Source organism: Callorhinus ursinus, unplaced genomic scaffold (assembly GCF_003265705.2).
Source record: "Callorhinus ursinus isolate GAN/ISIS: 27379988/994484 unplaced genomic scaffold, GSC_fseal_2.0 scaffold15, whole genome shotgun sequence".
NCBI classification, from domain to species: domain Eukaryota; kingdom Metazoa; phylum Chordata; class Mammalia; order Carnivora; family Otariidae; genus Callorhinus; species Callorhinus ursinus.
In genome coordinates, this window is record NW_027397077.1 from 19,748,310 (window position 1) to 19,776,211 (window position 27,902).

Genomic DNA, 27,902 nt, shown 5'->3' on the forward strand with positions numbered 1-27,902 from the left:
TGCAGGGGGTGCTTTTGAAATGTCTGGCCTGGGAGGCCCCTTCACAAACCATGAGGCCCTCCTCCGATGTGATTCTGAGTGTCTTCTGTGGGAAGCGATGATTTCCAAGGCAATACCCTGTGTCTAGACCAGGATTTCTCAACCTTGGCACTACTGTCTCATGGGACCAGATGGCTCTTGGCTGTAGGGAAAGTGCTGATCTGTGCATTGTAGGATGTTGAGCAGCACCCCTGACCTCCACCCACTAGAAGCCCCTAGCACCCTGCACCCCAAGTTGTGACAGTCAAAAATGTCTCCAAACGGGGCACCTGGGGGGTGCAGCCAGTTGAGTGTCCGACTCTTGGTTTTGGCTCAGATCCTGATCTTGGGGTCATGGGATCCAACCCCGCATCAGGCTCCGCGCTCAGCATGGAGTCTGCTTGAGATTCTCTCTCCCTCTGACCCTCCTGCTCATGCTGGCTCTCTCTCTCTCTCAAATAAATAAATGAACCTTAAAAAAAAAGTCCCAAACATTGCTAAACGTCCCCTAGGTGACAAAATTCCCACCCCTCCCCACTCACCCCTATTGAGAACCACTGACCTAGACCACCCTGCTCACACCGCAAGGGCCTTTGTGTACGAGTGTGTATCCCAGGTAAAGGAAATTTCTCTTCTGATCTTCTTACCTAGAACCCAGTATCCAGATATAAATAAAGAAATAAAAAAAAAAATCGAGTTATTCTAGGCTGTTTTCTCTCCTCTCTCTTCCAACTCTGAGCTCAATCTGCTCCCAAGGAAAAGACACAAGTAAAGCCTGAACTGGATTTTTCTGCCTTTGAAAATCAGCACCTCTAACTTAAAAAGCAGCCATCAGGATGTCTGCTCCTGCCAGGCTGAGATACCCAGGCAAGGTCCAGACTGCTCACTGCTGGGGAGCACAGAATCCCCGCCAAGGAGATTATGCCGTCAGAATCAGAATAAGCCCCCACAGGTGGCCCTAGACTGACAACACCCTCAGGGAGGGCAGACCGGACTGGGCAGGATGACTGACCCCAGGAAGCAAGAATCCCTTACACTTTGCACAGTTGAAAGTCAAGGATCTGTTCCAACGAAAGGCCCAGAGAATAGAAATACACCAAAGGACGTTTTCTACTGCTTTCTGCAAAGAGCAAAATGAGCACGTTTTTGCCCCCACTCCTGTACAGGGGAAGAAGAAAAGAGAAGACGAGCTGGGTAATCTGCAAACTGGGACACCAAACCCTCGGGTAGCCAAGAGTTGAGAAAGGAAATAGGTCTATTTTAGTTAAGCAGAGGGGGGAGTTCAGCAGGACATTGTTAAGCTGTTAAAGTTTTTGTACCAAAGAAAACACTAGGCTTTTTCTCAGTAATCTGGTGTTGGAAGACACAGACTTGATCTAGACGGTGCCCCGCCTGTTTACTCAGCTGGATTTGTGGCAGTGCCCCCCAGAAACATGTCGTGCTCTGGTTTTGGTTTGGGAAGGGCAGGCGGGAGGAGGTGCCTGGCAGCACACGGCTGGGAAACACACACACACACACACACACACACCCCAGACACACACACAGCTCTCTGGGTGTTCGCGGTGATGCTCCTGAAAATTATTCTAGGTTAACCAACCAATCAACCCACCTCCAATTCATGGGAAACTTTGGTCTCCTGGCCTTTTCACTTGCATGTTGATTTCCAGCCGAAACAGGCCCTATTTGGAGTCAGAGTATTTTATTGTTCACTTCTCCTGCTGCGTTCAAGGACAATACCAAAACCACCAAATGTTCTTGGCAGGTATTACTCTCTTTCACGTTTAGTCCAAACTGGGTACGTAAGACACATACCATCCCTGTCTCAGGTAATGTTCTCTTAGCTTCCTAAGATGCTATTTACTGTACCAAGGGCTATTTGATGTCAGGGACATCTTCAGAGCTTTTTAGAAGAAGCATTATCTGATTTTTCTTTTGTCTAAACAGGAGGCTAGACTCATGGCTAAGAGAAGATGCAAAAGGGTGCCATGGGCGAGAAGAAAGTTCTAACCACAGACAAGGTGGTAGGGAGGGCTGCTCGCTCAGACATGATCTGGGTTTCTCTAGCCCAGTGTTCCTTCAACTTAACTGGCCTAAGAGTTCTGTGGGGGCATTTGTTAGACATGTTGATTCCCAGGTCTGGGCCATGAAAGATTCTGTTTGCAGGACTGGGATGGGCCCAAAAATGTGCACTGTTGACAAGTATCCCAGATGAATGTGATGTAGGTGGTCCCCGGGTAACTAATTGATGGAGGGGATGGTGACTGTTTACTTGGAGAAATAGATTCCTCAAAGCTGCCCCAGGTGGCTTGTACTAGGAAGTGGGGTTTTAATCACACTCATTTTCCACTGCTCGGGAGGCACTTCGTGTCTGGGCTGAGGAGGGGTGGCTGGCCCGGGGATGGTTGGCACAGAATCGCTGACGGGCCTCCCAGTCCCACCAGAACACTCCGTGGAGGAGATGCTCAAGTGAGGAGGTCAAGCATCTGGCGAGAAACTGTGCCAAACTATTTAGAAGGTTTGATTATGTTTATAAGTAAAGAGTGAGTCAAAAAAGTACATTTTGTTGATGTAAGTCAAAGGAAATCAAGATTTCAATACAAATCAGTTTGGGAACCCCCAAATGTCCCATTCTGGGGACATGGTGACATCTATTCGACTGAATATTAACAGTCATTAAATGTGATGGTGACAAAAGCTATGAAAATAAGCTACTGACAGAATGCAAATGAAGAAATTTAGGACCCAGAATATCCAGTATGTTTACAATTCAGAAAAAAAAAACCACCAGTATATAGCGAAAAAAATATTAGCACTAGCCAAGTGGTAAGGGCTGGGTTGTATTTTTCTATCTTAATTGTTCTCATACATTTTCCTAGTTGCCCATATTTAAAAAACTAAGTTCTAAAAACCTGAGTTTCCAAGCCATTATCAAGTGGATGTGAGCAATGTCGTTTCCCTTTATGAGATTCCCACATTCAAAAGCTCCAAGAGAAATGCACACAGTTTCTTTAAAAATCTACTCTACAAAATCTTGTACCAGCCTGAAGAACCCATCGGTCCCCTGTCTCCACCCCCGGCCCATTTTCCAGTGTTGCCTTTTCAGTAATAAAATGAATAAAATCAGCAACCTTTTCTCTGCTTTCAGCAACCATGGTTACTTACTCTGGGTAGAGATGACTGCTCATGCCCTGGGAGGTTATAAATAAGCCTCCTGAATGGTTATTAAAAACCAGGACACTGGAAAAATTTCTCTGAACCCAGAAAATGTCAGTGAGACCATGACCTGAAACAGGCATGCATTGGCCCCGCTGGGGTGAGCTCTATCCTGACCGGTCTGTCTACTGCCCCCCGCCCCCCGCCACCCGGGGCTCTGAGAATATCCTCGGCTTCCGCACATAGCACAAAACTGACCCAAAAACAGAAATGTGAGATGAACAGATTCTGCCACGACTTCCACTCTGCTGGTTTTCATCTGGCCCTCGGTGTGTGAGTCTGGTTCAGAGCCATGAAATACCAGTAAGAGGGCACCACTTCCATAAGGAACACAGAGAAAGTCACTCCATGGGACCAGTCAGAAACCCGAATCACATCCTCAACACTGAGCAGAGGGTTGGGCTCTGTCCAATCTGCCCTTGCAAAACGTCTCCTTACTGGCCTGAATTCCCCACTGCGGAGACATGCCCCCTTGCCTCCAGCAATTCGTGGTGGACATACATAATGAACATATGACGTCAAGTTCACATGATGGGGCTTCTGGAGGAAGAACCAGATCCGGGATCAGTCCCAGATGGGGTGGGCTCAGTAGCAGACACCTGTGCTGTTTACTTCCTTGTAGTACAATCCCATCTCCTTTGTAAATGCTACCTTGGTTTCTCTTTGAGAAGCCCATCTCCATTCTCAGTCCCTGCAGTTTGGATGGGCTGGACCCCACCACCTAGGGCCCAGGATGGGCATGTGACTCAAGACGGACCAATCAGAGCGAAGTTTCCGCCGCTCCTCCCACCACAGGAGTTAGTTTAAGAATCGTCGGGGGATGCAAGTCAGGCAAATGATACCCTGTTCTGGGACTTTGGGCGACACTGTTATGAAAGATGAGTTCCCATTTCCCTTCACCTGATGCTAGTGGATGTTAGCCTAGAACTGCCCCCAGTCATCTCGACTACCACTGGGAAGAGCCCGCCTGAGAACGAAGCCAGCCGGTGGGGAGGAAGCACGAACCCAGAGAGAGAGGGAAAGAAGGTGGGTCCCGAGGACATCATTTGGGCACCTGGGTCCAGCTGTTCCCAGAACCCAAATCCTGTGAACTTTGTAGACTCTTGATTTAAAGAAAACAAACTTACTTGTTTACACCAGTTGAGTTGGGATTCTGACACTTGCAAACAAGAGTTCCACCGTTCCCATGAATGAAGACGATCCCAAAGCATTCTCCAGGCTGGCCCTGAGGGCAACTGACAGGACTCTGGGTTTTCTGATCTGTAATTCCAGACCAGGCCACCCATCCTTCCCGGCGTAGGGGAGGAACAAAGGATCTGCGCCATGAAGTTCGTGAGCATGACTGAGGTGTGGCCACTCGAGTAACAGGCGCCAGCTGGTTAGGAGGTTTGACCCAACCATTTAAATAAACTCGGGTAGAGGATGCACATCCAAACTATGCAGAAGAAAAGGAGCAATGTTCCTGCCCAGAATTAAATGTAGAAATGTTTTGCATTACAAGGATTAAAAAACATTGCAGACATTCTTGGTCAAGTGAGCTATTCCAGTTGTTGCTCCAGATCCCCACACTGTTGTTCTCTTGCTCTCTCCCAATTTGCCAGCAAGGCTGAAAAATTACCCCACAACCCCCTAGCAATCAGTAGATCTGGGTGTTGCACAACGAAGTGTCCCTTGTCAAAGTGTGTCAGTGACACGTGTGTAGGTGCCACAACCGTGCAACACTCATCAAAGGCAGCAGGAAGCCCTTTGAGATTTCTCTTTCGCCTGGGTCCCTGCATATCTAGGCCAATGACACATGGTGCTTTCAGCTGATGCTGGCCTGGGTCAAGAATCCCAGAGGTGGCAAACTTTTATACATTTCGATGTTTTCAATTTGATCCTCTTCTGTCTCTCAGGACCCTTCCCCCGAAGGCACTGTCACCCTGCCAATTTTCTCTCCTAGGTCACCATCCCATCCATCCTCCTGTATTAGTCTTCACTTTTGTTTACACTGTGGGCCTTCTTTCAGATGTTTGTACTTGCCAGACATTCCTACCACAGGGCCTTTGCACATGCTGCTCTTGCTGCCTGGAATCCTCCTTCCCTTGTCCTTTAGGCATCACTTTTTCAGGATACCCTATCTGACTTCCCTGACTCAGCTATATCCCTCTTTGTATGCCCTCTTTGCCCGCACTTAATCACAGATTCAATTTCATATTGTACAATTAGATGCTTACTATCTATGAAACTCCACTAGACTGTGAGGGGCAGGAAGGTAGGCCCCTTGTCCACATTAGCTCAGCACTGTATCCCTAGTGCTTTGCACAGGCAGTGGCACCTACTTAATAGTATTATCAGCTAATGGCACTGAGCACTTAGAGGACATCAGGCACTGTCCTAAGTTCTTTACAGGAATTAACTCATTTAATTCCCACAACACCCAAGAAGGCACGGCTGTCATTTCATTTCAGAGATGAGGACGCTGAGGCGCAGAAAAGATAAGCCCAAGGTCCCAGAGGTATTAAACCACAAAGTTCAACTTCCAACGGCCGACTGGTCTACAGCCCATGCTCTCATTGACAATGCGGTAACTCACGGGGTAGGCCCTCAAGTCACACTGGCTGGCTGAATGAAGAATGAATGAATGCACAGAAACCATCCTGTCTTTACTCCCATCCATACCTGCATTTCCTTCCTACAGGTCCCGGCTCTCTCTGACCCAACCACTCCTTGTGGCATGTGGCTGATCCTCAAGGAAGAGCCTCATTGCTGTGCTCAGGGCGCCTTGCTGGGGACCAGCTGACCATCTCCAGCTGTCCTTTGGTGTAGCCTCTGTGTGAGGCAACTGGTCCCGATTTGAACTCGACTCTTCACCTGGCCCCAGTGTGACTTGAACCGTGGCCCTGACTCGTGCTACAGCCTTCCTCTGCCCTCTGTGGGTGCCTCCTGCCAGGTGCCCACCCCTGGACTGTGTGCACCTGTCTCCTTTGTCTTTAAGTGCCCCCCTGACCCAGGAAGGTCACCTCGGACTGCCAGCTTTGCTCCAGCCCTGCCAGGGCCAGACGGACATCGGCAGACTGGCTGCGACAGGAAAAGAAATCCTGGTCCCTTCAGATAGAGTCACTGTGCATATCCCGACTGTGACCATGACCCTTCCTGTGGGGATTATGCCAAGGTGGTTGAGAGTAAGGGCCTTGCAGATTATCACACCCAGGTTCAGGTCCTGGTTGTCAGTGGTGACCATGGGGAGGTCATAACCCCCTTGGACTTGAGTCTACTAATCTGTAAAACGGGGAAAAGAATCAGACTTATCTTACGGGGCTGTTACGAGGATTTGGAGAGATGTTACATGTGACATCACCATCATGTCAGACCACAGTCTGTGGTCTTACAGTTGTCGCCCGTTACTACTAGCATCACCATCCCCGTGTGCCATGGTACGGGGGTTAAGGGCACAGGCCTGGAGCTAGAATGCGTGCATCTGAGTCCTGCTCCTCCATTTCCAAGCTGTGTGGTCTTGAGCTACATAGCCTCTCTGTGTCTCACTGAAGTCATCCATAAAATGGGAGTAACAACGGTGTCTACCTCATAGAGATATGGGGAGCTAGTTCACACAAAGCCCTTATTACTGTACCTAGTACGTGACCAACACCCCAACACCCAGCCTGTTGCCGCTGTTGTTATTACTATCTGCAATCCTGTGATCACCCAGGCTGCAAGCTGCTTTGCAAGCACGTTTAGACAATGGAGAGTTCGAGAGCTTCTGCAAGGCTCCAACAGTGCTCGTGTCAATGGTGAGTGACTGTGCTCACCTGACTCACTCTGCGTGAGCATAACGGATGGCCGGTGTTTTCCAGGGAGAAGGGGCAGTATGCTCCCATTTCTAAACAAACCAGGAGATGCCAAAGCCCAGATCAAAGGCTAGCAAGTCAACTGGGGCTGTTTCTCCAGATCTGTTCAAAGGAAAAATGCTGCCTACAGAAAGATCATGCTTTATGCCAGTTTAAACACTACAAACTTGTTCAATAATGTGAGTTATTGACTACGGAAGGAAAAAAAAAATCCATTATCGTGAAGACTAGCTTTCACCTAAGGATCAAGGTGTTTTGACTAAGCCTTCTATGACACATACTTGTTACTCACAGACTAGGATTCCAGGATTTAAAGATACACAGTTCTGAGCACTGCCTTCTCAAAAGACGAGGGAATTTTCTAGCAAAATTTAAATGCAACAGTGGGGGTTGGCAGCAAAACGACCGACTTTCCAAGTGTAGTCAATATGACGTCTTTGGGGTGCGTGCGTGCATGTGTGCGTGTGTGTGTGTGTGTGTGTGTGTGTGTGTGTGTGTGTGCAGCGTAGGATCTGGAAAGCTATTTAAGGTTTGCTCCAGTGACCAAGGATGAAGCAGTGCTTCGAATATGAGCTGCAATCTTTCTTCCACACAGCTGTGCCTGACAGATCTATGGAAACACAGGGGCACAGAATGCATTTCTTCAGCTCCCTGTTTCTCATGCCCTTCGCATGCTGGTTAAAAAAAAAAAAAGAGGGTCCCACGGGAACATCTGCAAACCTAAAAATGCAAACCTGCACAGCTGGTGGATGCTGGGAGATGTCAGTAGCCAAAACATTCCTGGAGGCCAAAGCTGCGCACCAGTATGCTTGGGATAAGATGCCAGCATGATAAAAATGCAATCATAACAAGTATCAGGTAACCATTATAGAAGGTCCTCTGCGTTGAAGACTATATTAATGAGTTTTCATGCATTATCATATACTCCTCCCCAAAACACTACGAAGGAAGTACTATTATTCACTAAATTCCATAGATGAGGTAACTGAGCCTTACAGAATGTAAGCATTTGTTCAAGGCCACCCAGCTCCTACACGACAAAGGCTAGATTTGAACTGGGACTCCAAACCATTAATTGACAATCTGAAAAACTGGGGCTCATGGGAGAATTTCCACAGAGACTAATGATGGGGTTAAAATTGGGGTCATCCTACCAGCTCCCTCTCGCCATCTGGGCTGCCCAACAGGGCGGCCGCTAGCTACGTGTGGCTAGTGAAATTAAATGTAATTTCAAATTCTGCTTAGTGCTCTTGAGCACTTGAAATGGGGCTGGTGCAAGTTGATGGCCTGAAATTTTAATTTCACTTAATTTTCATGAATCGAAATTTCAACAGTTACATGTGGCTACTGGCTTCACTGGGCAGTGCTGATCTCAGGCATTTTTTTTTTAGCAGTATCAGACACGGTTCTGGGATGCTTCCCCCAAATCTGAGACAGAGGGGGGCATTTGGTGTTTTGCCCAAGGGCCCAGAGAAAATCATAGGGATAAATTCCATGCCTCTTCTTTGGGATCCGAGATGGTATATTCTTCAAACATAATCACGTGGCCTTTCTAGTATTTCCCAACACCCAGATCTCCTGATTTTCTCCTAAGTCACCGCATGAGGACAATAAAGTCAAAACAGACAAGCCCAGGAACAGCTGTTCTCAGACAGTGGCTGCATCACCATCAGCAGGGAGCTGGTGAAAATGTAGCTTCCTGGGTCCCCCCTCCATAGGGTCTGATGCAGGAGGTCTCGGGGGACGTCCTGGATTCCATGTTTGAACCAAGCAGCCAATGTCGAATGCAGGGAGTCTAGCTTCGAGAAACGCTGCTTCAGAGGCTGAATTACCTATTTATCTCCTGGCCTCTTAAATAATTATAGCATATAAAGTTTTCAAGAATAGCACAAACTGGGCTGAAAGCCAGGCAGTCATCACTCAGCACCAATTGCTCGCTTCTATGACATGAGGTAAGGTGCTTAGTCACTGAGGCCTCATTTTTGTTTCATCGGAAACATGAGGGTAAAGATACCTGCTATTTGTCCCCAAGGACACACGAGAACACAGACGTGAACTTGTTTGGGAGGGATAAGGGTTAAAACCCCCCTGTAGGACACCCTATGACTTAGAGACATGTTTTGCTTGTCTAGCAGAGTTTACATAGACTTCACATTTTAAAAATCCACATGTTTAACTTGTCTGGAGAACTTGGCAACCTGTTATGATTAAGAGCACTGCTCCGGGGTCGTAGGCACATATTCAAATCCCCACCCCATCTTTTAAAAGCTGGGTGACTTGGGGCAAAGCCTTCAACTTCTCTGTGCTTTGTTTCTTCAACTCTAAAATGAGACTCTTAATAGGCTATCCATTTTCTAGGACTGGGAGGGTTTAATTAAGTGAGTTAATATTTATAAAGTGCGTAGGACCAAATTTGGCACGGGGTAAGAGCTACATAGCTGCTAGATGAATAAATATCTTTGCACACGGCAACAACCAGCTGGGGCTGAGCAGGGGCTGACATGCACAAGTTTATGACAAGCTCCACCAAGACCCACTGGACTCTGGGGTCCCTGATGTAAGGGGTAGACGTGTGTCTCCCTCCTCAGGTGCTCCGCCCATAAGGGAAGTGCATCTCAGGACAGTACTTCTCAGCTGTCCATGGTGAAGGACCCGTTTTTTATTCTCAATCCACCGTGGAAGGATATGTGACCCTCCTGAGTATGACTGACACACAGCACATGCCACACACAACACATTCGTGGGTTGCACGACACCCTGACTGGTCCGTACCTGGACCAGGAAGACGAGCCCACCGAGCATGCACTCGGACGTCATGGCAAGGTCAAACTGTTCCAAGAGTTCCTAAACACTGTCATTTTTAGTACTTCTCTCACTGCAGGCTGCGGCTAGCTTCCATGTGCAGACTGCACGTTGTGTAGCGCCATCTTAGAGAACTTCCACATCAGTCCTCACAGGCAAATGGGCTGGACCATTTGTCTGGAGAAAGCAGGCCTTGGATGGTCTCTCTCTTCCCCCTTCGCTCCTTTTCAGCCTGCCTGTCTTCTCCCGTCCATCCACATTTCTTTGGTCTCTATCTGTACATTAAAATGATCTCCCTAACGAGACACTGGGGTTCGGAACAGCCTTGGAAGCTGTCATGGGTGCTGTGGTGTCTCAAGCACCACCCGGTGTTGTCAGTACTGTCTCCAGCTCACAGCTGCCTCTTCTCCTGAATGTTCTCCTTGGGCAGCAGTACCTGCCATGCCCCCTGCCCCCATCCACAACCTCATCCCGGAGCTGGTCTCTAGCAGCCCAAAGCCGGTGACTGGCAGACATGGTGTGCGGGACGTCAGCCCCTTTGTCCCAAGAGGGAGCCAACTGTACGATGCAACCCATCCTCCAGAGCCCCCTGTGGGGCCAGGCTGAAGTCAGACGCCAGCCCAGATAGCACTCTCTGCTTGGCTCCCCCCCCCCCCAACCCTGGCCTGTCTCTCTCATCCCCTTCCCTGGAAGCCCGCCCTCAACCTGTCCCAGGCCCTGCTTATAGGGAACACGAGCAAAGACAGAAACCATCTGAAACTGGGGTTCCCCTCCCGAACAACCTTCTGGAGGAAGGCACATGGCAGGAACAACATGAAAGTCCTGAAGACAAGCTTCAGGTCACTCAGAGATTATTGCCTCTTGCTTTCTATTTTCTAGGTGACCAGAACCTACCTGTTGCATTAGACAGGGCCAGTGATTCCATGGAGCCTGGAGGGGTCTGCTCTGTGGGCGTCATGTCCTCGGTATATTTCAGGGAACTGATTGGATGGCGGGTCCGACACTGCTGCGTGGATATGCCCCCTTCCTCCTCCTCCTCCTCCTCGTATTTGGCGACTGGGATGTTGCCTCGGGTTTCACTAAAGCTCTGACTGGACATATCGCTGTAGCTCTCCTGGGACCTCAGCCTTCCCGGGTAATAGTCCTCGCGGCATTCCTTCATGAAGCTGCCACCGTGCCCCTTCATGGCCAGGGATGAGCTCCTTTTGGGGTTGCTGAAGTGCTTGGCCCACATGTCAGGCTGGGCCCCGGCCCCCTGCCCTCCCGGACTGTAGGAAGTTCTGATGTTGCACTGGCTGAGAAGCTGCAGGGGACTCTGGGACTGGTTCTGCTCCATCTTGTTCCCATAATGGTAGGGCTCGTCCCGGCTCCGCCAAATGGGGTCCCGGTTGAGGCTGGGCGTCTGGCTGGACAGGCTGAGCAGGTCCATCTGCAGTGACAGGGGGTCCACATCGGCCGACAACCGGTTGGAACTCACCTGCAGCTGGCTGTGCTGGTTTAGCATGGGCTCCTCCGTCTTGCCCTTGTTCTTGCCGATTTTGGCACTGCGCCGGGACTCCTTGGCCCTGGCGTTCTGGAAAGCCGAATCGGATGAGTCAGAGCCATTGGGGTCCTCCCCGGCACTGCAGGCCCGGGAGCAGAATATCTGGCCCTGCTTTGGGAGGAATGGCCGCCCCAGAAGGGATTTCTTGCAGTGAGCACAGCAGAAACAGGTCTCGGTGGCATGCCAGTGTTGGCCGTCGTAGGTCATCTGACCTTGGTCGATCCCTGGGGATGGAAAAGACATGGAAGAGGCTGACAAGCTGCTCAGAGTCCTGTGTTATGATGTGAAACACACAGCATCCTGGTTTGGCTCAGGGTTCCAGATACAACAGAATAAAATAACAATAAGTCATTAATCAGAACCTCACATAAATGGTATTCATGTCCCATTATGAGAGCCCCCTTGTTCTACCAGTCAGCTGCTTCTTAACTCATTTGCTCTGAGCAGAGAAAAAACTAGATCAACGTGGCCTGTCCATGAATCCTTCTGCCTGGAATAGATTCTCCCAGACAAAATTATAATAATGCTACTAACACATGATATAAAACTGCTTTAAATGCTTTGCATATAGGTGAAGTCACTTAACCCCTCCACTGTATGACGTAGGTTTCTAATATTATTTCCATTTCTCAGATGGGAAAACAGAGGTACAGGAGGGTTAAATAACTTGCCTCACTCAATACAACCAGGAATCACAGGTGAGATCTGTACCCGGAAGTCTTGCTCCTAACCGAGACACTGACACTTTCTCTTTCACTCTCCTTGGGCGTCTGCTCAAATGCCAACTCCCTGGAGAAGTCTTCCTGCACACCTGGTAGCATGCTCTCCACTATTCTTCACCCTGACCTGCTATGGTTTTCTTCACAGCACGAACACTGTTTGACAATGCACCACCACACATGTGCATCTGCTTATTAATTCTCTCCCCTGCCAGAAGTAAAGCTCTAGGACAACAGAGTCATTAATTTTCTGTGGCATGTCCAGGAACATGGCCTGATGCATCAGAGGGGCTCTTTATATGTTGAATGGATGACCTGAATCCCTTACCAGCACAGGCCATTCAGATGAAGAAATCACTTTAACAGTTTAGTGGAAAAGAAAAAAGTGGATTTCAACACTTGGTAAGGAAAAACTCGGGTGTGGTTCATCAAAGACATCCTCCACAAGCACGCACACCCTTTGCTTAATGTCATCAGGAAAGGAAGAAACACATTTCCTCCCCAAGCAAGGGCTGTCCCTGGTTTGCATAATCTTGTTACATACCTGCCCTGCAGGAACCTCCCAGGGGCCCAAGTGCTCTTGCTTCTCAGCATCTCTTCTGCCCCCTGCTGGTTCTAGGACTTAATCTCCCTGTGGGACACCACCTTTTTGGTTTTTTAAAAATATTTTATTTATTTGACAGAGAGAGAGAGAGCACACAAGTAGGCAGAGTGGCAGGCCGAGGGAGAGGGAGAAGCAGGCTCTCGCTGAGCGGGGAGCCCCATGCGGGGCTCGATCCCAGAACCCTGGGATCATGACCTGAGCCGAAGGCAGCCGCTTAACCGACTAGGCCACCCAGGCGCCCCCAAGGACACCACCTTCTTGCCACCCTTGGGCCATGAGCTTTGGGCAGGGCTAAAGCCATGCCTGGACCTACTACTGGCTAGTAAAAAAACTGTATCTCCCACCCTAGTGGCTGCTTCAGACGTGGGTGCAAGACCTGCACTAGTCCAATGGGAGAGTCACCTGGGACTGTCACTAAGATAGTGACGTAGGGAGGTTCTCTTGACAGCAGCTGCTAAGCTGGCAGGATGGAAGTCTGAATGCACTGGGGAGAGCCTGTGGGCTATGCAGTCTCATGCAAGTACTGCAGAATGGAAGGGGACCTTTGCAAGACTCCTGATTTCTGATAATAAAAATCTTTGCAGAAATGTAGTACTAGTGTGAACCTCCACCTTTAGTAGGAGCAGTCCTGAGCCTGGATCTTCCAGGAATCACTCTGAGAGCCCTGTCTGGAGAGGTGGTAAATAAGAAACTGGAGAACGATCTCTAAAGGGAAAGGCAAGAACAAAGGGCAAAAGGCAAAGCAGCTGTCCCGGCCTCCTGTGCTCACTGTGGAAATGCACTCCCTGTCAACAGAGCATTCCTGGGAGGAGTGGGAGCTGGCGGGGCAGGGCTAGGGACGGGACCCAGAGCTGCAGCTCCATCCACACTTGGTCCCCAGGCTCCCAGCAGGAAGCAGGGCAGCAGTGCGGGAGGCCGAACTCTGGAGTCCTGCACAGTGGGGCTTCAGGAGTCAGTGAGGAGGAGTCAGATGAAGGGAGCTTTGCATCCCAGCTGCATCCCATTCCAGCATTTTTATTTTTCTCTCTTTCCTTCCTGTAAAGGGTAAGAGGGAGTCTACATAACTAACTTCTATTCACCCTTCTATTCTCCATCAGTTGTGATGGAGCTGCTGAAGGCCATCTGCTGAGGTTCCAATCCCAGCTCTGCGGCTGTGTGACCCTAAGCAAGTGGCTTCATCTCTCTGTGCCTCAGCCCCCTCTGCAGTAAAACAGGGATAATAACAGTTCTGACTTCACAGGGTTGTTGTGAGTTAATGTGCAGAGTGCCTAGACCTGTATCTGCTAACTACTCTCACTGCTCTTCTTCTCCTAGTTTCGTTACGCCTTGATTGCCCATCTCCCTCTCTGCTCTGAGGGCCACTGCCTGGATGCAGTCCAAGAGCGAGCTCTGGGGCTGGCTCCGTCTTCCCTGCCCTCCCCTGAAGAGGGCTGTGCTCACCCCCGGCTGCCCCACATCCCAGGCAGCCGCAGGCTCACCCGCTCCCTGTCAGAGGCACGCAGGAAGCCCGGTTCCCGTATTTGTCCTTCCCCAGCTGCCTCTCCGAGCTTCTGCAAGGACGCATGCTCTGATGTGGCAGCAGGGGCCCAGTTCTGGGGACGGGGCCTTGCAGAAGGCTGGGCTGGGGGTCGGGTGAGCAGAGGGGAGGCGGGTGACAAAACGGCCCAGCAGGCAGTGCAGTGTGGTCCCTGATCAACATCCCTGATGTCAGATGGTCCTCTGAACTGGTCCTGAACTCGAAACATCTGGAAAAGGGCTCTGCTGTTCCACATCTAAGCGTTCCTTTTTAATTCCCCCCTCTGAGCCCTGTAAGCCCTTCTTGGAGGGCGTGTGTGTGTCGAGTGCTGCTCTAGCCACAGTCTGTTTACAGGACTGTCTACTCTGCTGTGCGCGGGCAAAAGCACCGTTGCCCTAGCGACGGCTGCCTGATGCAGGGTCCGCTCTGAGTGGCTGTATAAATACGGAATATTTGTATAATAGGGTCAGAGCAAAGCACCAGGAGATGGTGGTATGCAGGACAGACAGAGCATACCCTTTCACCATTGCAGGAAAATGAGGTTTCACAGAAAAGTAGGGGAAGGGAAAAAAAAAAAAATCAGGGACCACATTTTAACTGCAGCAGTGATAATACTGCAGGCCACAGAGGTCCCCCTCTCTGGTAAAACGCTGATGCCTTTTTCTGGATTTAACAGGGAGGAGAAGGCAGTGCCTGTCAAAGTCCTGAAATAGCTAGAAGGAGAGAGAAAGAGAAGAAAACAGAGGGGGCTTCTGAGGTGGACCTGCTGTGGTGACAGACAGATTTTCTCTCTTCCAAGTTGCTGAGCAAACATTCTAAGTGGCAGTTTCTGGAGAGGCTTTTAAGCCCCAATGGAAAAGGACAGAAGAAACAGCAACACTTGCGAGAAGTAGGTGTCCTGGCGGCAGGTGAGCTGTCCGTACCCTCGCCGCCTACTGGCAGACCCAGAATCCACGAACAGCAGAGCTGGCTCTGAAAGCTGCACCATCTTCCCCCCGACACAGCCCACCCTGTCCCTCCTCATGTGGCCAGCCACCTGTCCAAATCGAGGTCCCCATTTCATAATTCTTAGCATCGAAGCAAGTCTGTTTCCCTGTTTTGATCTTGTGAGAAATGAAAACTGGTGGGTCCCTGGTTGAGGCATCAGGCCATGAGAGGGGGAGGCCAGTCAGGGGTTAGGGGAAGGTGGACGGGCACATCACCCAGGCCCTCCAGCAGGGAATACCGCTGGATAATACTGCTGCATAGCAATGCTGAACCCCAGGCCCGGCAGGGACTCCAGCTCCGAAAGGCGTCATGGAAGCAGATCTGAGTCTGCGGGGACAGATTGCCCAACAACAAAGGACCACTGAGCACACAGTAAGTGCCTTGTCTGCAAAGCTGTGATTTTTTTATCAGCTCCCAAAGCTCTCCAAAGTACTAGCTAGGTTTTTATTTGAATAAAAGATCATTTCTGACGAAGCAGGGAGACAAAGTCACTTCTTTTGGTTCCTGACAAAATCCTTGACATGGGGCAAAATGGGCTCCCATTTTGGGCTGATCATCTCCACATCTCCCCACTAGAGGTAAGAAGCTGGCAGCTTCTTAGCAGATTTCTTGGACGTGCACAAGCCACAGGAAGAGCAGGCTGCTGGTCCCCCAGACATTCATCCCCTGCTAGCTCTTTCTTTTCCTTTTTAAAGGGTGGCTCATTCTGAAGGTGCCAGAACAGGCGAGCTGAATGAAGAAGCCACAGATGCAGCATGATCTGGAAGAGTGTTGAGGGTTGAACAAATCGGTTATTTGCGAAGGGAAAATGATTTCCACCATCTCAGATCTGCTGCATCTTTGGGGAGTTTATAGCTTATAAGCTACTTCAGGTTCTCTTGCTTTGTATTTGGCTGGGTCAGCTTTTGCTGAGTTTTTTTTTTTTTTTTTTAAAGACATGCTTGCCAGAAACCATTTGGTTTTCTTGACTACCCCTTCCTACCAAGAGGACTATCCCGGTTCCACCCTCTGTGGATCCTCAAGTTTTCCAAGGAGGCTGTGGAAGACATCTGTTTACATTTTCCCTCAGAGTTTCCTTCTGGGACCTCTCTCCCTCCCCTTGGTAGTGGGGCTGTACATCCCATAACCCCATCTCAGGGGTGGGCCTATGACTCAGGCAGGCCAACCGAAATACCCTCTTGTCTTGTTTCCAGGGTGGCACACGTGACCAAACCAGGGATGATAAGGTTCCTATTTGGAGGAACTGATTTGGATACTAGAACAGACGTGGCCTCACTCCTTTTGAGAATGCAAGTGCTAAGATTATGTATAACTGGGAAGTCCTCTTAGCCAGCATGTGAAGGCAGCTTGCTTTTTACCGATGCCAACAGAAGGCAAGCAGTGCTGAGACACGAAGGATAGAAAACCCTCCAGACTTTGAACCCTTGAGCCATCCCTACCTGAAGCAAGCACACCCTTGACCTTTCCAGTAAAGTGAGCCAAGAAAGTCCCTTTTTTCGCTTAAGCCAGTATGAGCTGAGAGCTAAAGGGCTTCTAACTACACCAGACGCCAAGGAGACCCAGTCATAGTAGGACTGAGCTGAGTACCAAGTGTTGCCTCACCTATGTGTTGGGCACAGGTGTCGCAATATTCTGCATACAAGGACTCAAAGCAGCGGCAACAGTAGGGCCTTCCCTCCTTCATGATGTAGCGCTGGCCGCCAAGCACCGTCTCGCACTCGAAGCAGCAAAAGTGTTTCATGTGCCAGTGCCGTCCCTCAGCTTCTGTGCATTCGTCTGCAAAGATGATCTAGAGATGGGGAAGCCAAAGGATCAGTGGTTAAGACCCAGCCAGGAGAATGCACTTTACCGGAGAAGAGCTATGGTGACCCCAAATTAGAAGGATGGGAAAACAGGTCTTTCCCACAAATTACCCAATAAAAAAATCTATCTGTATTTGAATATTCTATATTGATATCAGTTAGCATACTGGGATTTGCCTAGAGCACAATTAACCACAGTTTTTGGCCTGCCCAGATATTAACTGAACCACATTTTAATAAGAGAAATAAAGGTCTACCCTGAAGAATATAAAGCAAGACCAGACACTGATGGTTCGTGGGCACTTTGAACAACACATACGTGTCTTATTTGGCTGATGCAACATCTTTCTATGTCATTTTAACACCTAGACTCCTGGTTTCTTTGTTGAAAACATAGTATTTGAGAAGGAGGACTGCTAGATGAGTGGTGAGTTCTCCAGTTCGGTCATATTTTTCACCACTCACTGCTGTCTTAAAATGAGTCACCTTCGTGTACAAAACCTGCCTTGCCCACAGAAGCATTTGTGTTTTGACCTCTAATACAGACTTTTTTTAAAATTTCCAAGCACAGACTTTAAAGCTGACTACAAACCACAGTAATCAGGGCGGTGTGGTACTGGTATAAAAACAGACGTATAGATGAATAGAAGAGAATGGAAAGTCCAGAAACAAACCCAAACAGTTATGGCCAATTGATTATCCACAAAGATGGCAAGGACATTCAATGGGGAAAGAATGGTCTTTTCAACAAATGTGGCTGGGACAGCTGGATAACCACATGCAAAAGAATGAATCCGAGCCGTATACAAAAATTCATTCAAAAGAGATCAGAGACCAAAGGAGCTACATACTATAAAATGCTTAAAAGAAAACACAAGTGTAAATTTTCAGGACCTGGATTAGGCAATGGTTTCGTAGCTAGGACATTGCAAGTATAAACAACAAAAGGAAAAAAAAACCAGATAAATTGGACCTCATCGGAATTAAACACTTCTGTGCTTTAAAGGACATCAAGAAAGTGAAAATGTAACCACAAAATGGGAGAAAATTGGTGCAAAGCATGTATCTGATAAGGAACTAGTATCCAGAATATACAAGCAACTCCACAATAAAAAGAAAAATCACTCAATTTAAACAAACAAACAAACAAAAAAACAGGCAGAGGATTTGAATATACAGTTCTCCAAAGAAGAAGATAGACAAATAGCCAATAAACACATGGAAAGATGCTCAACATCATTACCCATTAAGGACAGACGTATCAAAACCATAATGTGATATCATTTGCACCCACTAAGATGACTAATGAAAAGTAGTGTTGAGGATGTAGAGAAACTAGAACCTCCTTCACTGAGAGTGGGAATGTAAAATGCCATAGCTTCTCTGAAAGAAAGTCTGCATTCCCTCAAAAACTTGGACACAGAATTACCCTGTGACCCAGCAATTCCACTCCCACTTATATACTCAAGAAAACGGAAAAATATATGTCCACACAAAAACCTGCATATGAATGTTCATAGCAGCATTGATCATAATACTCAAAAAGTGGAAAGAGCTTAAATGTCCATCAACTGACAAATGGCTCTACCTAATATGACCTATACACACGAACTGAGTATTATTCAGCCTTGGGAAGGAATAATGTGCCGAAAAGCTACAGCGCGGATTCACCCTGAAAACATTACACCAGGTGAAAGATCACGTTCACAAAAGATCACACACTGATTCCATTTATGTGAAATGTCCAGAATATGTAAATGCATAGAAACAGAGAACAGATTAGTGGCTGCCAGGGGCAGGGGGAGAAGGGAAGGGACTGCTAATAGATACGAAGTTTCTTTTTTGGGTGATGAAAATGTCCGGGATCAGACAGCAGGGAGAGTTGCACAACTTTATGAATATACTAAAACCCACCAAACTGGACACCCGAGAAGGGTGAACCTTATGCTAGGTGAATTACATCTCAATAAACAAAAATTTCAAAAACCTCAATCATCATATTCTATTTGCCATTAGATAACAATAAAGTATTAGGAGCACTAATTTCCAGAAGTGGAAACTGAGGCATGAAGGTAAAGCGGCTGCCTGAATTCAGGTGGAACTGAATTCAGTTTCCCAAATACCCATCTAGAGGGTCTCTCCAGAACATCACCATCAGCATTAGAAACCAAATTAGTTAAGGCTGGTCAGCTTCCTCCTAGGAAAAGTGAACCCCTCCTAGGCAGGGAGGAGTGGGCTGTGGCTGAAAAGGGGAGTGGTGCTTGCAGAAGCTCACACTGCTGTTTGCAGGGTGGGATGGAACCAGAAATCCACTCTGTGCAGGAGGAAACCCCTATCCAAGATCTTTCCCAAATTAGTCCCATAAAAGTGGTCATGTTTGGAATATTCTCTTTTCTCCTCCCAACTTTTTTAAAAAAACTTTTTATAGAAATATAAGCTCCAAACTTTTGAAGCCAAAGCAGATTTTCTCTTCTTGCAGTTTACAGATCAGATTTGGGTGTGCCTGTGGTGGGAGAAAACACCAGGCACAGGCTTGGTGTTCTAGTCTGCTTTCTGACCTGGGGTAGCCAATTCAGATACCTCTCAGAGCGTGGGACAAGACTCTCCTAAGGGAGTATGCACCTGCCTCCTGAATCCCCATCAGAACTTTTGTCAGTTACAGGGAAACGAAATAGTGCCACCAAATGTCTCTCTTCTCAAACCAACATGTCCCACTGAAGCTCAGGAATCCCAACTCTTTTAAGACTTAAGTGCCACAGCATTACTAATGATTACTCCCCGGGACCCAGGCTGAAATCGAAAACTGCACAATGCTTCTTTGAGAGTTCGGGACTGCCCTAGTGCCGGCGACTCTCAGCTACAGAAACTGCCTTCCGACCTGGATGCCCAGGAGATGGCGACCTGCTAGCAACCGGGGAGGGGTGGTGCTTCTCCTGCGAGGTGTAATGCAAGAAGGTGGAGCGGCCTCTGGTTTTCTTCTGTGCAGAAGAGCACAGGACAAAGTATGGCCTATGGCCAGACGGAGGGGCGATGGGCGGGGCCTCCCCCCTCCCGCCCCCCGCCACGCCGGGGCAGGGCAGCATGCTCTGACCTCGTCACAGGCTGCGCAGCGTGGCTTCAGGCACTCGGCGTGGTGCCGGCCACAGTATATCTTCCCATCTTGGTAAAAGTAGATCAGATCCACCAGCAGCTCGTTGCAGACGGTGCAGATGAAGCACGGCGGGTGCCAGCAAACGCCGTGGCCCGCACGGGACGCAAACACGGCGATGTCCCCGCCGTTAATCTGGCCTCCGCACTGCGAGGCAAACAGACACGTCAGAACAAACACCAGCCAGTCTCTGTCTGTCGGGGGGGGGGGGGGGGGGGCCCCCACGAGCCGAGCCGACCGGATAAAAGCCCACCACTCCCACCAAGGGTGGGTGGCTGTGCACTTGTTTTCAAGCTAGTCACTGTGCTACCTGCTTTACATACACAGCAGGGTGGGTTTTGCTTGCCTGCCCTCCCACTCTCCTTCCTTCCAAGGAAGACAAAGCTAAAGTCACTGAGGAAATCAGGACTCACAAGGTGGGAAAGACAGAAAAGCTCCTTTGGCAGAAGCTCTACAGGCAGGGGGCAAGCTGACCCGTGGTGAAGGTGTCCGTATCTTCTAGAAGCTCCCAACTCCATCCGGAGGCACAGCTGAGTGTAACACCACAAGGAGAAGGGGGTGGGAGGGGTGCATTAGGGGCAATGTACCATGGGAGAGGGAGGGGCACCTGGGTGGCCCAGTCGGTTAAGCGTCTGCTTTTGGCTCAGGTCATGATCCCAGGGTCCTGGGATTGACTTCCACGTCCGGCGGAGAGCCTGCTTCTCCCTCTCCCTGTGCCTGCTACTCCCCCTGCTTGTGTTCCCTCTCTCTCTGTTAAATAAATAGGATAAAATCTTTAAAAAAAAAAAAAAAAAAGATAGGAGAGGGAGTGGGTTCATAAAAGTACTTTAATGATTTCTCCAAAGCCTTTCAGGCATGTTTTCAGTCTGCTTTCTCTAACATCTTTTTACCTAGTCTTGACTGAAAAGGTACCACTTCTAAGGCCACACCATGGAAAGGGCTTCTCTCCCCCTTTCCTATCTTCTCACTCATGTTCCAAAGTTCCTTTCCCAATGCAGAAAGAACAAGGCAGCATCTCTGATAACCTATGTTATGGCTGAGGCTGGGCCTCTGAGGGAGGAGTAAAGTGTGAGGGTGGTGGGGTCCTGGGAAAGGCTCTCTGCTGACCATGGCATTGGCCATGAGGTTCACAGGCTGAGGATCTAGTTCCATGGCCCTAAGTGAGTGGCTGGCTCTGGGGACAATGTCTAAAGAGTAGAAAAGATACCTCTAAACCTTTCCCACACCATGGCCATCATACGGGATTAAACGTTTCATAGGAAATGAAATAAAGGTCTCATGGAACAGTCTCTGGGAGCTCATTAAGGTAGTGACCAGACAAAAGAAAAATACTGTTGCAGAAAGTAGTATCCTTGCCTTTTGTAACATGAGTAGACCTGGGATAGACACAGTGATAAACAGATAAACGGAAGCACATTAAAAATTTCAAGGGTTTATTTGAGCAAATACAGATTTAAATTGGGCAGCACCCAACAGAAGGTGGTTAGGAGGGCTCCACCTACCTGGAGCCAGGAGGGAGGTGCTTATAGAGAAGACAGGGATGCAAAGCAAGGAAATTAATTGACTGGCTGTAGCTTAAGTGGTTGCCTTAATTTGAGAAAGCCTAGCTGCCTATTGGCAATTGGCTGGTCTTAAGTGTCATTTTCTCAATACTAAGACACTGCCCTTGGCTTAGGTTTTGGTTTGCTCACATAGGTTATAAAGCTGTCAGACACATCTCAGTGTAATGGCCTCCTTGTTCAATTGCTTTAACAGTACGGAATCCTAGGCAATCCTCACCTTAATTCCATGATGTAGGCATTTGTCACCTACATTTTGCAGATGACAAAATGGAGGAAAAGTAACATGGTCAAGGTCATCTGGCAGAAACATGAGTCAAACTTCTCTGCCTCCGTGCTTCTGTCACTATTCTACACAACTTTTGACACCCGCTCATGAAATGTCCAACCTTCCTTTTTCCTTAAAAGAGTGCAGGTGGGCTGGTTCCAGGAGACGGATCTCAGGGGGACAGAATTCCTGACGCGAGGACACCAAATCTCACATCTTTTCTTTTTATTTTTTAAACTGTTGTTAGCATTTTTTAAAGTATTTATTTATTTATTTTAGAGAGAGAGGGGGGTGGTGGAGTAGGGACAGATGCAAAGGGAGAGAGAAACTCAAGCAGGTTCCGCACTGAGCAGGGAGCCCAATGCAGGGCTCGATCTCCCTACCCTGATATCACGTCTGAGCTGAAACCAAGAAGTGGACACTTAACCGACTGAGCCACCCAGATGCCGTTTTTTTTTAAAGGATTTATTTATTTATTTTGAGAGAGAGAGAGAGTGTGGGCGGATGAGGGACAGAGGCAGAGGGAGAGACAATCCTCAAGCAGAATCCCACTGAGTGTAGAGCCTGATGCAGGGCTTAGACCCAAGACCCCGAGATCCTGACCTGGGCTGAAATCAAGAATCAGTTGCCCAACCAACTGTGACACCCAGGTGCCCCCCTCCTTTTTTCTTTTCCTGAATCTCACATCTTAACCACTGACCACCTGCATCTCAAGAGTGAGTATCAAGGGTGAAGATTCCACTGCCCAATCTCTGGTCCTGTGGTTCCCCTATGAAGTAGCATCTCCATTCCACCCACCTGAACCTTCTCACCCCATGCCTTTGAAATCTCAAAAAAGGGCCACCAAATGGCACCCACTCCCCTCAGGTAGTATCTCGATTTCTCCTCACTGAGCCAGTTCATGTATCTTCAGCACCTGAATGGTTTCCTCAAGAGCTTAAGGAACTGGAGGAGGCTTTTCAAAGAGCAGCACAGCCAAGAGCAGTGCCAAAAATGATGGTCAGCACCAGAAGGCTCTGTGGCTTAAGAGGAGGGGCAGGGAGAACCCAGGCAGCCTGCATTTCCACCTTTCTTTCTTTAAAACCCTCTGCCACTGTGCCCTGAGCACTCTGCAGGAGAGTAGGAGGAAAAACAACCCCCAGACCCAACTCAGTGAGGCCCTGGGGAGAATGCAGGGTTGGGGGGGCACATGCATTTCACTAAAGAACCCTCAAACCCAAGGAGAAGACCCTTTACCACCCCTTTAAATGGTCCTGGGATGATCCCATGGTCCAGGCAAATTCCATTTTCTAAAGGACTCATTTTAAAACATAAATCCATCATGTCATTCCTGTGCTTAAATCCTTCAAATGGCTCCCCATCTCCTTCCAATGGCTTACACAACTGGCCCTCTATGAACCTGGACTTCACCTGCTACCTCTCTCCCTTCACTCCCTCTGCCGTGCGACAATGGCCAACATGCTGTTCCTTGAACACAACAGAAATGCTTCTGTCTCCAGCCTTTGAGCTGCCTGTTCCCTCCACCCTCTGCCATCTGCAGGACACACTCCCTCAGCTCCTGCAAGACTTTGCTCAGAGGCCACCTTCTTCTTTTTTAAAGATTTTCATTTATTTGTTTGAGAGAGACAGCAAGTGAGAGAGAGCATGAGTTGGGGAGGGGCAGAGGGAGAGGGAGAAGCAGACTCCCTGCTGAGCAGGGACCACACCCCCAACTCCACCCCCTCCACCCTCCCGACACAGGGCTCGATCCCAGGACCCTGAGATCATGACCTGAGCTGAAGGCAGACGCTTAACCGACTGAGCCACCCAGTCATCCCCAGAGGCCACTATCTAAGTGGTGCCTTGCCCGGCTACTTTCCTGAAAATTGCAAGCTCCCCACACCTGCTGTATTTTTTCTTCTTTATTTTATTGTTTGACTTTTTCCCCTAGAATGGACCTCCTTACAAGGGCAAAATCAAAAGCTTTCACATCTTTTGTTCACCGCTGTATCGCCAAGAGCGAGAACTGTGCCTAGCGCATGGTAGGCACTCTATGAAACGGCTGTTGCAGGAATGAATGCGTGACAGGATACCAGCACAATTCCTCCCCGCTCCCTGGAATCCATGCTCACCTGTTCACAAATAGCTCCTGTCATCGTGACTGGGAAGGGCCTGACATTCCCTCGACCCAAGTTTTCACGTTTCCTCTGGTTGCTGAAGAGCTTCAGCTCCCTCTTCTCCTCCTCATCCAGGGAGTTGCAATATCGAACCTGGACAGACACAGAGAATGTCATGGAGGCCGTTGCCCTCGCTCCGTGGGATTTCTGAAGCCCATGTCCCAGAGTCTCGTTAAATGTGCTCCCACTCAGCTTTACAGCGCTGGCCTGCGCTGGCCCACCAGCGGGCTTGGGGCTGGTGGACGTTTCTCTACCTCAGATAAAAGAGCTCTCTAAAGGCGCCGAAGTCATGAGCAGAGCCCAAGTCATGAGCAGGCTCAAGGTTCTGTAACAGTCCCCCAGCCTTACTATCTGCTCCACTGCCCCATGAAGATCCACATCATGTCGGGGAGCTCTGGCACTAGTCAAGATCTGGGACTTTTTCCTACTTTAAAAATGATGTGGATCTTCAAATGGATTGTGGGGTCCTGATACGTTCACCTCTTTCTGTCCATGTGAGTGATCCTTGACACCAAAGGATGGCTCCAGGCCAGCGAGCCAGAACAGTGGTCAGAGGGCTCCCAGCTTCTGTTCTCCCGCCACGTTTTGGGAAAACGGGGAGCCAAAGGCTTGAGGTGAAGGAGTTGGTCCAGAGGTATGTGCCCTGCTTCACGGAAGTCCCTGCATGTTTATCTGTGTGCAGGAAGGAAAGGGTGGCCCACTGGGCTTTGGCTAATCCATCCACTTGCATTAAGATATTTGCCTTCTTGATAAACACAGAAACTCATGGCCTTAAGGGACAGACACTATGGACACTCAAATCCAGCATTTCCCGGCCTTTCCTATTAACACATACTGCGGGAATTCTGCCATAGTCTCCAACTATTATTAATACTGTTTTTAAAATGGTATCACTTTTTAAAACTTGAATATTTATTTAAAAAGAAAGTATATTATGATTATAAATGAAAAGTCAGTATCACCTACAAAAACCAGAAGGTGACCGTAAAACAAAACAATGTGAGAATGAAATCAGGTTGTTAGATTCTAGCTACTTCTGCTCAGGGGAGATCCTGAAATGGAGATTCTTTTTTTTTTTTTTTTAAGATTTTATTTATTTATTTGAGAGATAGAATGAGAGAGAGAGCACATGAGAAGGGGGAGGGTCAGAGGGAGAAGCAGACTCCCTGCCGAGCAGGGAGCCCGATGCGGGACTCGATCCAGGGACTCCAGGATCATGACCCGAGCCGAAGGCAGTCGCTTAACCAACTGAGCCACCCAGGTGTCCCTGAAACGGAGATTCTTAACACGGTTACTTAAAAAGTGGAGACTGGTATGAGTTGGAGAGGTGTGAGAAAACTGCTAGCCCAAACTGAAATCCCACCCCCCGCCCCCTGGGGCTGATTCAACCACTCCATCCGGAGGAATGAAGCACAATTTAAAAGGGAGTGATTCTCTTATTATGTGGCTCACTTTCATTTACTGCCACGCCTCTGCACCACCCAAAAAGTCCTGTGTCTGTCAGGCTTTGGGAAACATGGACCTCATTCCATGTCCTGTCTTTCTTTGCAGTAACGGCGGAAAGGTTAGGCGAAATGCTCAGATGGTTTGTTATATGACACTTAGTGGGAAATCTTTGGAGCAGAACTGTTGCATCCTAACTGGAAAACCAGCTGCTTCATCTGAGCAAAAGAGGGAAAGATCAGTTACTGACTTTAGAACCACTCTTTGTCCTCTAAAGGACCATGTTCAAGTGGGTGAAATCTGCCCACTGGGTCACTTGGAAGGAATTCTCTCCAACAGGAAGAAGGAATTTGAATGGTCTCTTTTCAAAAAACTGCAGTTAACTGTAAACAGAATAAATCATTAAAAGCAGAGAACAGATCACCTTGCTCTATCAAGTAAAAAAGTGTTAAAAGAAAGCCGTCCTGTGGATGTCCCCGTAAGCACCACCGCTGTGACCTGACTGGCCCAGAATGTATGGTTACACCACTGACATTTTATGGATGTGCTTTTAAAGAAAGGCACTCCCCTCCTGCTTGTAAAAACCCGCATTTTCACGTCCAAATTAGTTAACTGGGCATGGGGTTACAGTGCTTGTTCTCGCGTTTAAAGGAGAAAACATTGTTAGTATTTGTTTTATGAAGTCGGAAATGGGTGACAGGAAATCATGGCTCTCTTTCTAGGGACTTGCTTCAGTTTTTAAGCTTTTGCTTCACTTACGCATATTTATTTTTGAGGCTGTTGAATTACCCCTTTTGATCTGAATATGGGAAGATAAAGAGTAAAATAGCACCTACTCAATTTCCCCAGAGATCTGGTTTGTGGGTGAGAGCAGTCGGTAGAGAGCTAGGGTCCAGCTTTTTAGAGGGCTTATTTCTCTCTTCAATTTAAAATCGTTTAAAATGCAATCAGTTAGGTGGACAATTCAATTCTAGAGGATAGCTATTTTTAAAAAACCAGATACTTAAAAATTAATTTCTAGTTTACAAACCTAAGCCCTTCAAGCAGGGTGATCTTTTAAAAATGTATTCATGGATTGCCCTTTATGAGCAATTTGACTTCAAAGTTAAGAAATGCCTAATTACTGTGTCTTCTATTGAGGTTCAGGAAAAGAAGGATAGCCTGCAAGCCATCCTAACACATGTTCAAATGGGGACCCTGCCAAGTTGGCCTTTCAAGGACAAAAACACAGACGTTCAGAGCTGCAAATCTGGATATGTGACTTCTATTGCAGCATAATGTGGAAAACTTGCACGCTTCTTTAACATGAAAATGCCAGAGAATCACATTTTTTGCAGGGCTTGACCTTGAACTGGCCCGGGGAATGGCAATCAGCTAAGGGACTCAGGCAACCAGCATATTCTTCTTCAACTAGGAAAACCTGGGCTTGAGCTTTTAACTTTTAGGGCTCCCTGGACACCCCAAAACGGCTAGTAGCGCCAGACACAGAGGTGAATCCGGTCCATAATGAGATCTGCTTCTCGGTAACACTCCAGAAAGTGTCGGGCTGTTTCTTTTGGCTCTAATTAAGGAAGTTAAATCCTAAAATGAAGGGCCAGAGTTTTTCTTTGGAGACCTCACCGATCACAGCATTCTGATTATGAAGAGGGTAACAATTCACAGAAGCTTCTAAGACAAGTCTTCATAAGGCCCCCGCGAGCCCCTTACCTCATTGTCATGTGGCGGCAGCTGGTGTAGTAGCTGCTTGATTCGAAGTTTCTCTCCAGGACTGTTGACGTAAGGAACCTTCTCTTCTGGGAGACAGCTGTAGTACTGGTGAACCTGCAGGATGAAAGCACATGGGTCACTTGGCCATTCCCACTCCCCGGGAAGAGGATCCCAGCACACATTTGACTTCCTGTCCTTTCCACCCTTTGCAACTCAACAGCATCTGCGGTTCTCACTGCAAGCAGACAAATTCATCCTTGAAGAAAGAGTGGGGCGAGTCACCCGAATCTTGGGGCTTTCCCTCTCTTGAAAGGGAAAAATAAAGCCAGCAAACTTTCCCAGAAAAAGAGAATTCAGCAAATAGGCGGGGGAACCCAGAGGGTAGAGCTTTGTCTGCAGGCTCCCCCTCCGAGAGAGAGAGAGAGAGAGAGAGAGAGAGAGAGAGAGAGAGACAGAGACAGAGACAGAGACAGAGAGACAGAGCAACTTTACCATTTTCTCTGTGAGTCTCCGGCATGCACCGTGCCTCCCTAGTCAGAGGGATGTGTCAGTGCCTGCCTCACCCTGGAGTCAGGGCCAGGCTCTGG

The 27,902-nt window shown here is 48.4% G+C and overlaps 1 protein-coding gene across 6 annotated transcripts in view; it reads right to left on the reverse strand.

The window, feature by feature from the left end:
* The window catches only part of PRICKLE2 (prickle planar cell polarity protein 2), a 314,675-nt gene that overhangs the window by 28,865 nt on the left and 257,908 nt on the right, over positions 1-27,902 (reverse strand). For all 6 annotated transcript variants that reach the window (XM_073901500.1, XM_073901501.1, XM_073901504.1 and 3 more), the window contains 5 exons: positions 27,316-27,429; positions 24,121-24,258; positions 20,126-20,329; positions 16,835-17,021; positions 10,758-11,630 (listed from right to left, as the gene is read on the reverse strand). In XM_073901500.1, the coding sequence (XP_073757601.1) occupies positions 10,758-11,630; positions 16,835-17,021; positions 20,126-20,329; positions 24,121-24,258; positions 27,316-27,429 (1,516 nt within the window). The remainder of the gene's footprint in view (positions 1-10,757; positions 11,631-16,834; positions 17,022-20,125; positions 20,330-24,120; positions 24,259-27,315; positions 27,430-27,902) is intronic.